The following is a 10,662-nucleotide window of genomic DNA, read 5'->3' as shown; positions in this document are numbered from 1 at the left end:
AAAAAATTCTCATTACTGTATTTTCGTAAATGCATGTCCTGCTGACCCAATACTTGCACACATATAAACCAGATAAATGTATTAATTTTACAAGATGACGACTTTTTAATAACAATTCTGTAGTGTTGTTAATCCAAGTCCCTTTGGTTTATATGTGTGTGTGTTTGTTTGCTTGTTTGCCCCTTTTTTTCTTGCGTATCACCTAATTTATCCCAGTGACGAGTTTAAGTCCAGTTGACATTGATATTGCATACGTTTGTTTCTCTGCCCCCGCCCCCATTTGTCTCTGCACTTTGACCTCTGGTTGACATTGTTCTGGATAAATGGACTCTGGTAGTAAAGAGAGAGAGAGAGAGAGAGGGAGGGAGAGAGAGCTTTAAATGAGGAATAGAGACTTGTAGAGTATGGCAAAGAGAACAATAAACTACATACATCGTCACGTTAAAATGCATGGGGGCGAAGCACTGAAACGCTTTGGTTATAAATCATCATCTCTTTTCAAGTAATTTATTTTCATCTTTGAGAAGCAACAGCAAAAAAATACTATAAACGTATAAAAAGCAAAACAGCCAGAACTATGAGAAAATAGTGAAAAAAGTATGTGAATATATATATATATATATATATATATATGTATGTGAATATATATATATATATACGTATTTGTATCATGTACATGTATATATGTATGTATATACTGTATATATAATACATACATTTAGGTGTATACACATCCATTGCTGGACGAAAGTTTAAAAGAAGTGGCTTCCATTTCAAGAGCTTGGATTCTTCCACGTCAAGGCATTTTGATTCAACGACATGCTTGATTAATTCGCGTCGTAGGCGTATATAGTTAGCTTTCGTATATTCAGAACAATAGAATCTTTAGCATATACCTATTATGCACTTAGTGATTAGTATACATTCGAATAAGAACAAACCCATAAATTTGGTAATGCATGTATGTTTATCTATGTCCATTTGTCCATTTATGTGTATGACTATATATATATATATATATATATACATACATATATACATGTATATATACATATACATAATATATACATATATATGGTCGGGACCCCTTCTCGCACTCTCTCTCTCTCTGTCTCTCTCTCTCTCTGTCTCTCTCTCTCTCTCTCTCTCTCTCTCTCTATATATATATATATATATATATATATATACATAATCTGTGTTTAAGTCCCAGACGAATAAAAATTTTGAATTAGCAACAGGTTTTACCGTGTAACCATGCCAACTCTTGGCTCATATCCAGGAAATGCTAAGCCGCTCAGAGTTAACTATCGCGTTAACTCGGTCTGGCGCCCTTACAGCTTATAGGCATTTAAGTCAACGTCAAAATGTCCTTTACCAAGGACCAACGACTACAGTCAACGTAAAAGCAACATCGACAGATGTAAGCGGGGCGAAAACTGTGGCCTTGTCAAGTTCGTATCATTTATTTCATTTGACAGATCATTGGATTACTCGTGTGTTGACTCTCTGTGCGTCACATTAATTTCTTGTTCATATTTTTTTTTTTTTGTGAACTTTGAGCACATTGGTCTCATTTGCAAACCAAGGGTTAATAGATGGGAAATGAGAACACGAAGAAAACAAATGATGAATGGCATGAACCCTTAAGATGATTCCATCTTTCTCAGCCAGGAGTTATTGTACAATGTACCTTGAAGAGTACACTAGAGGAATGTTAGAAGGGATATTCGCCATGGCCTATATAAAATTATGATGTACTTTTAACACAGAAAGCATATTGCAATCTGCATTTCATTCACAGTTACATTAACAATTATAAGATTATCAGTACTTGCGCTGTTTCCAAACAGTAATTCCTTTGACTTTTCTCCTCAAGGTAATTCACTATTGCCATCAGGGGAGACTAAGAGAGAATTATGCAGGCTTTAATCATCAGTTGTGATCTGCATGCTTGAGTGACGACAAATCTGAAGAGAAACAACAGAAGAGCACTGAATGATAAAAACGCGAAAACAAGAGATAAAGCGAAGAATGAGCATTGAAGCAGAGTTGAAATGAGCAAAAGGTTAATCTACGAAAGTCTATCTTAGACAAATGTAATTGTATGATTATTAAACCACGTGTATGATACAAACATATACATTCACATTACATAATTATTTGTGTATGCGATGGAAGTATATCCTATTATAGGAAAATATTCATGCTATCAAAATGATCTGAAAATTTTTGCAGACGGATCTAGATTACTCCATACTCTTTGAAAAAATGACTTATCAGCAAGTAGCATCCCGGAAAACAATTCTAGATGTATACTTTTTGTGGTATTAGTAGCTCTTACATTTTTTCCCAATATACTTATAGCTAACCTTGTCGAGGAACAATACTACGTCGATCTTGGTCTAGACAAGAACATTAGATTTGCACAGCTGTATGTCTTCGAAACATTATCATGATCGTTGCAATCACGACTGGCATTGCAATTAAGTGGTTTTGAAGCTGTATTTTCATTTGGAGTTTTTGCTCTAAGCCCTAAAGATTTCAAACATTTTATAAACCAGCCGTTCCACGAGCACCAAGATTAACTGCCAATATCGTATCGTCACACACACACACACACACGCACACACACACACGCACACACACACACACATACACACACAAAGTAAGGATTTTTTCGTTTCAGTTGCCCTTAAAGATATTGTTCATCACTGGAGAGTAGTGATTTATAAAACGTTTGAGTAACCGCATTTGATGCATATGTGTGGGTCAGTTGTATCACAAATTATACCTTACCATATAAGAATTTCGCAATAAAGGCTAAAAATAAGGAGATATCACTATTTTTCTCAATAAACAATAACTATAGACGGTTTATTCTAGTACAAATGTTATTATAACTACTGTTCACATTTTGTTTATTTAACAATACTTTACATTGATTATACTGATTAAAATTGTCATGTTGGTTGTTTCTATCCCTAACTCACATTTTAGAACTGTTTTGAAGCACTTGTTTCATCTGCAAATGGTGAATGCCTTTAATGTTTAATTTGCTTCAAAATGGCTAGTTCTTACCTTTTGACAGGTCACCCATGTGTGGTAAAGTTAATTCAACTTGAAGTAGACCGGGTAGTGATCGCTGACATCTTCAGCCTGTATTGGAAATCGAAATATGCAATCCAACGAGAAAGTGGGTAATAGTTAATATATCATTATCATTGTAACTATTGTTATTTTTCTTGTTATGATGATTGTTATCATCTTGTTATTATCACCACCATTATTAGTCATCATCATTACCATCATTCTTCTTTTGTTAGTGATCTCATTATTCAAGGGCCTACTTCCCTACTTTTAGTTTTGAAATAAGAGAAATGAAAAGCAACGGATCTTTTAGGAAATCACATCAAACCCATCAAAAACACATGTTAAGCTTTCAAATGAATGCCATATTTCATGTGAAGCGAAAGATCATAAAGTGAAAGCTCAAAATATGAAATTAAAGGTCCGGAAAAGCAGATATAGCGTATATAAGGGAAATGACGAACATGAAATAACTGTTACATTCAGGTTCGGTGACAGGTGGTAGACGGTTTCAAACTGTGGATGTAGAGCACTGAGGTTTTGACAATTTCGAATGCCGCATACACTGTACATAAAATTCATGCCTAAAATTGTTGCCATGTGAGTTAGTGTCAATCACCTGATAAAAGAGGCAAAGTTTTAAGGATGTGCCACAATATATTGAATATACAGTAGGATTTCCGTAGTTACCTGGCTTTAAAGTCGGCCTACGAAATGTCTAGCATTGTGTGAGTTACACTCATTATTTATAAGTCACATAGAAATAGTCTCCTGAACGGAAAGAAATGATAACGACTGGCAAGGGATTTTATCTCCACCCAGGTAAGATCATGAGCGTTGCAAATGGTGCAAAAATATGTAAAATTAGTTCCTATGCACCTGCACTCTTGTAATCAGTAAGACCATGGTGAGCACCGGTATCGTTTGGATGAAAAAGTGTCGCAAATTTGGCTTCGTATAATATTTGTATTGTCAATCGGAGCTTTGCTAACCTAATCATGTTTTTTTTTTTAAAGCTTAATTCGATTCCACACAGATCATTTATACTGCCCTTCTTTTGTGTGTTCATAGGGAGGCAGAAAATGACAAATAATGTAAATCAGGGTATGAGTGTTTTGGCATTATTGTTGTTGTTGTCTTGATTTTATTGGAGGTCTGCCAAGTTGGCAATTTACTCCAGAAAATAATACAAGTCAATGATTACTTCAATAACTCAGGTTAACAAAACCTACAAAATATCTTATATATTAACTCACTTTTAGTTATATTTTGACTTTAATGTAAAAAAAAAAACAACAACCACGAGTGATTACAGGAAGTAAAGTTGATAGGTTTAAGGAGAAACAGATGTCATCTGATTACTCCTGTACCGGAGTACAGGGTTACGCCGTTTATGTCGGCGGGCGGATTGAAGACCCTCCCGTCGACGCCATTGAAGTTTTGGTCTTTCCGGGGGATTGGCGCCTATAAGATCTTATCGGCCTGTATGGTTAGTACTAGCCTAGTAGGCAGGGGCATCATCGAAGGGTGATTAAAGAGTATAGCGGAAAGGGTTACGATAGTTAAGGAGAGCAGGCAGCTAGGTTTTGAGAGTTTACTTATCTATTATACTTGGATGCCAAGCTTTAAATGAAAACGCTCATCCTACTTTAGAAATATATCTACGTCAAGACTTGATAATAAAACAGATGTCGTTGGCACAGACGCATTATATTATTGATAAAAACCAGCGACTTTGTCACTCACTTGCCGCTTTTACTATTATGTCGTATATGACAAGCATGCAGTCTCTGCAATGTGTTTTAACGTTGGGTCTTTAGTTATATAGGTACATGACCCTCTATAACTTACCAGATCGTCACTGAGCCCGTACGCTGTTTGATAATCGAAGACACCGCCTCCATAGCCAGCAGACTTCATAGCACTACCAGCAAGCACGATCCTGTTTCAAGCAAAATTTAAACAGCGTGGATAATCTTGCTATATTATGGTAACAGAGGAAGTGAGTCATCATTGACTAGATTCAAAAGCTTCGTTGCTAGGCAAGCCGACTAATTTTTAACAAAACTACAAGTGTATCTATTTCGGATTAAAATGGAGAGGTGGAATCGGTATCACTTTAAAAAGAAGTCGTAGGCGAGGTTTTACGCAAGCCAAGATTATTCTATTCGCTTTGGAACAGAAAGACCAAGCAGCGGAAGAATCACCTATCGTAGGCACAGTTGGTGGATTTTACTGTGGTGTCAGCATAGTCGGAGATGAGCCACTCAAAGCTTGAGTCCGTCCTAATGCTGATACTTGACCAGTCACTGGACCTCACGTAGTTACAATCGGCGTTAAAGTCCCCCATCAGTATGGAGTTCTGTGTGGAGGAGGTAAGGACCAAAAAGAGAGTGCGCAGATGGGGAAGAGAGTAAAACAAAAGAGTTTCCAGTCCTAAGTTTGGTAAGAGAAATAAAAATCATAGAAAGCCTCGGTGTTCATTCGATTTACACTGTTCATTGACGTAATCTTAGCAAGAACTTATAGCGTTACATAACACATGGCAAATGTAGCATGCCTGACAATAACCACGAAAGAAAAAAAACGGTTAAGAAACTGTCAAATGTTAGAACATTGTTATACATGTATTCTTAATATGCATGAGGAAACATGATTAATGGAGAGAGAAATAGTTCGTGAGCATGCTTGTTCACGTGACTTTGTCGTTGCCCTGATATATCTTTGAGACTGTCACATTAAAGAACATGCTAAATTAATTGTCTTAATACTTTTAGAAACATGTTTCTTTCTCATGGACTTAAGAATTACACGAGACTATTGTCAAAAAGAGAAACTTTAGTATCATTTCTCCCAAATACGTGTTTTTGTTTTTGTTTGTTTGTTTTTGTTTTTGCTTGAGTTATAACAATCTTAGTCCTATGAATAACTTCCAACCGAGCCTCTATCATTTCTGAGAAGAATTTAGACGAATTATTGTTATATAGTTGACCTAATCGTTTGCATTGAACTGTATAACATTGAATGTCATTTTTTTTTTCAGTATATTAATTTGTGGGTTTTGGGGGGGAACATGATTTCCTTTGTTTTGCTGTTGTGTGTTTGTTTGTTTGTTTTTGGGTTTTTTTCTCGTTTCCTATACAAATCAGGACAATAACCCCCGGCTAAATACTGGTTAGTGATAAGGTTAGAGTAAAAATTAGAGTTAATGTTAAGTTTAGAGTTAGAGTTTGGGTTACGGTTGATATAAGTTCAGGATTAGGATTAGAATTAGGATCAGGGGAAAAGTCTGGGGTAATTTCCCCGGGGGTAATTGCCCTAGACACTTCCTAGTCAATGTATAATGTATAACTTTTAATCTCACAGAAGAACAGCCATTGGCTGCAGTGGGTAAACTGTGGTGAAATCAAACAAACTCAAACTCAAACTCAATTGGAAAGTGGACTTCAATTTATTTTTTAACGCACCTCGTTGCCGAATTTGGACTTGGCAGCCTTATATACGTTATTCATCTCGTCGAGCTCGTTGACGGCATCGTCAGGTTTTGAGTGAAGACCGATCACGGAAAAGTCATCAACTCCTAAAGACAGATATTTTTAGTTAAAACGTGGAGCTGTACATATACGTATAACGTAAATCTCCTATCTTTACAAAATCGTGAGACACGTTAGATCACCATGGTGTTGAGTAGCCATCTCAGCTCTGCTTGAACGGCGTATAAAAAATGAGGAGTTTATGGGTGAATTGATGAAATTGATGATAAGATTATGATATAACCAGCTAATTACATTGTTTCTAATAACACATGCAAGAAGTATCATCATCGCGGAATTAAGGTATTCTTATAAATGGTTAGGAAATTAATTGTTTGAAGTCAACAGAATGTTATTTCTTGACATTGCTGTTGAAGCAGCACTAAAATCAATAAAGAATACAAAAAAGAAAGAAAGAATGATCCCTTCACGCTATTTCATTCATTGCAAGTCTAGGCTTGCAGAATATGTAAAGATGACGTTTAAGAATTGATACAATGTGTGAACTATACTGCATTCTTTGATTTTTTCCTCTTCTCCCTTTTCAATCACCTGTGACAGCTGATGTCTTGATACCGAAATGCACGACGTATGGCTCTCTCTCAAAGAGATCTCCTGGGTCTGAGTAGGTGAACGAATCTTTTACCCAGAACATGTCCGTTCTGTCGTAATGAAGACAAGACGTATAAGAAACACAGCTTGTCATGAATTCCCATGCAAGTCTATATGTTTGCTATATATTTCACCACCCGACGAGACAGTAGCAAGACGGAAAAGCTCGTAAGCTGAAAAGGTAATTTCTGCAGAACCTTAATAACTGTTGAAAAGGGAAGCAAGTGCCGTATCTATCTATCTGTCTATCTATCTATCTATCTATCTATCTATCTATCTATCTATCTATTTATATCTATCTATTTATTTATATATCTATCTATCTATCTTTAACATAAATAAATAACATATGGATATATGCATGATGGTTACACGTATTTTGAACTTCATGTTATGTGTTGCAGTCATTCACTTGAATAAGTAGTCATGAAGGAAGAGTACAAAGAAATAGAGAGAGGCTAATTCAAAGTTGAAAATTAAATCAAATGTATCGAAAATGCTCACCTGTAGAAATAGGCATACTGCTCTTTGCTCGATGTTCGCCCAACCCGGGGGCCGATGTCCATTGCGTAAGTATGACTTGAGTGGCTATCGGTTTTCAGTGTACAAAAGAGTGGTCAATGTATAACTCAAGAACAGGTTGTACAATTATAGAAATCGATTGATTGGTTTGAATTTATTTTCAAACATAATTGAGTAACAATGATTATCATTTCACAATAACATTTTGGGTTTTTTTTAACATAAAAAGATAATCGAACGTACACTTAACGTATTCTATTAATGCGAAATAGTCATATTGACCACATTGTTTGTGAGGGGGGGGGGGTGGCTAGGCCCGCAATAAAAGCAAAGATTGTACTAGGCCACCGCAAATTAAACTCATTACAAAGTTTATACCAAACTGACTAAAAACAACTGTAGCTGAAGCTCCACTTTACGAGAAAGAGATAGGAAGAGAGGGTAAGAAGTAGAGGAAATAGATAAGGCAAGTGAGATGAGAGGAGAAAGAAGAGATGGAAAGAGGAGAGGATATAATATCATTTCAAACAAAATATTTTTGTAATCATTAATTCTTGAATGAAATGGATTGTGTAGCACTTTGTTCTTTAGTTCTTTGAGAGCAGCATTAAAAGTAACAAGGGAATGATAACTCAACATACCTGAAGAAGCTATTTCTCTCTCTCTCTCTCTCTCTCACTTGTCTCTCCCTCTCTCACACATGACTACACATAAATACAAATACATATGTGTAATTTCTTTTAATGTCGTTTCATAGCTTCTTTCTTGATGTGATTTAGTATATTGGATAAACTTACTCATTTACTTTATCCAGAAGTTCTACGATGGCGGTTCCCGCACTGTCGCGAATCTCTTGAATCAAAACCATATCATATCTTGAGATAATCTGGTTAAAGAAAGAGAAAAAGAAAAAAATGTCAATGTTTAGTGCAAAAACGTCGCTAAAAGTCATCAACACGTAAAAGAAGAACACGCTTGTTGAGAAAAGAGTAGGCCTACTTCTTATGTAATCACTAACGTACAGTGAACCATTGTTTTGTATATAGAGAGTAATAAAAACGAGAGGCGATAAGTGCTGATTGTGATCTGATTCCACTTAACCCAAAAGTAAGGAATACAATCCTAAATGTCTTTTACTTATATACTCTGTCAACATGTGTCTATGTTTTGCTGGTGTTAAAGGGAATAATGAAATGAAGTCATGGATATGATATACGTAAAAGCACTTTTGTGTCTGATTGTACTTAATAAGTGAGAACGTTTGTATGTAAAGAGTACCATATTGATTGAATGATTGATTCATTCATTCATTCATTGCTTGCTTGATTGATTGATTCATTGATTGATTCATTCATTTATTGGTTGGTTGATTTCTAATCTTTTGTCAGGGTAGCCATTCACCAATAAGCAGTGGTCTTGCATGGGGTCCGGAATGATATCGATAAACGTATGTACATTAAATAGCAAAACGTCAATACAGAAGAAAATTAAGAGATATCTACTGTACATGGCAAAGTAACATTAAAAAAAGATCATTTATATATTGATCTACTGCCCCTGTTTTCATCGCGTTGTATTGATACACTTCCATATCAGTTGAATATGCATTCATGTAGTAAATTCATTTCATTTCATTTCATTTATTTAATTTTCAATGAACAAAAGTGCATTTGCAGTAGGATATTTGAATATAATAATGGCAGTGACCTCTGGTAGAGCAGTGGAAACACTGAGGAGGCTACCGTGGATAAATAAGACCTGATTACTATTATTATTTTTAGTAGTAGTAGTAGTAGTAGTATCATTATTATACGTACTTATAGAAAATCAATACAACATTGTAACCGGAGAAACTCCAATGAACTGAAGTACAATAAATGTAACTTTGATGCCAATACAAATCAAAATTGTACGATTAGTTTCTCTTTAATATTACATATTGATTTTGTGTAATTACATATATTTAGATATCTTACTGCAATTGTATTTTCGTATGTTGGAATTGAAATGAATGAAATGAAGTTGTCCCTGTAGACCATCTCAGGCAATATCGAACCTTTTCCAGCTCGTCGACGACGTCGGGCTTGCCGATTTTGCTCTGGCCGAAGACCTGGATGTTGAAGGCCGCAATGTTAGCCACACCAACGACAGACGACACCATTCCCAGAGTAACGAGAAATGCGAGAAGTACGGAGCTTCCTGTTGCCATGACGATGTGTTGAGGACGTTGTGACTCTCGAAGATGACTATAATAAGCAGAGAAAGAGAATATTTCAGTTGCAATGGAAGGGAGTATCGTGATCTTTGAGTATCACTCTCTTTGTCCTTTTTTATTTAATCATCATCAAATACCAATTCAAAATCAACATTGAATTTCAATTTTTTGTTTATTGTTTGAGGACTATCCCACCCGTATTGAATGTTTTTAGATTAGATACGTGTATGTAGCAAACAGAGATTTTTTTATTATGAATATACATGATAATAATTTGTAAATGTACTTCGAGTCTTCTCAACTTGCGGAATTAGACTTACACTGTGCAAGAAGAGGCGGGATGGCCCTAATGTAGCAACCGCTCTGAAGACATGAAAATGTATATTGTATTTTCCCCTAATGAATCTACATGTAGCTACTCGTAGATCTAATTGGAAATGCGATGTGTAACGCTGTTGTATCATACTTGCTACCACGATGTTAGTTTATTCTAAAAATGGTCTTTTAAAACATGAAGTTTGTTTGTTTGTTTGTTTGTTTGTTTGTTTGTTTGATTTTTTGTTCATTTTCCATCTGAGAAGATGGCTGGATAGCTCATATTCAGCTTTATTTCTGGTCTTCCATGGGGTCCAGGTAGATGTGAGGCGGGACCATTTCACCCGGTTAAACACCCTGCTCTTTGCGATGAATGAA

At 35.7% G+C, this 10,662-nt stretch overlaps 1 protein-coding gene across 1 annotated transcript; it reads right to left on the bottom strand.

The window, feature by feature from the left end:
- Positions 1–1,548: 1,548 nt before the first annotated feature.
- Positions 1,549–8,636, bottom strand: LOC140238038 (deoxyribonuclease-1-like). Its single transcript, XM_072317964.1, has 8 exons — positions 8,552–8,636; positions 7,737–7,820; positions 7,173–7,282; positions 6,555–6,667; positions 5,295–5,449; positions 4,939–5,029; positions 3,079–3,156; positions 1,549–1,967 (listed from the first exon to the last, which is right to left on the bottom strand). Exons 1-7 carry the CDS (start codon positions 8,620–8,622, stop codon positions 3,109–3,111), a joined length of 672 nt encoding a protein of 223 aa, XP_072174065.1. The 5' UTR covers positions 8,623–8,636; the 3' UTR covers positions 1,549–1,967; positions 3,079–3,108.
- Between the last annotated feature and the right edge of the window lie 2,026 nt (positions 8,637–10,662).

This window comes from Diadema setosum, chromosome 14 (assembly GCF_964275005.1).
Source record: "Diadema setosum chromosome 14, eeDiaSeto1, whole genome shotgun sequence".
Taxonomy (NCBI): domain Eukaryota; kingdom Metazoa; phylum Echinodermata; class Echinoidea; order Diadematoida; family Diadematidae; genus Diadema; species Diadema setosum.
This window is presented reverse-complemented; position numbering and strand designations above follow the sequence as displayed.

Coding starts and splice junctions, on each gene's coding strand:
- LOC140238038 (XM_072317964.1), bottom strand. CDS start 8,622: ATGGTTTTGATTCAAGAGATTCGCGACAGTGCGGGAACCGCCATCGTA. Junction 6,668..7,172: donor CAAGACATCAGCTGTCACAG/GTGATTGAAAAG, acceptor ATCTGTCTTTAG/GAGTTGATGACTTTTCCGTG. Junction 5,030..5,294: donor ACCAACTGTGCCTACGATAG/GTGATTCTTCCG, acceptor TGCTTGAAACAG/GATCGTGCTTGCTGGTAGTG.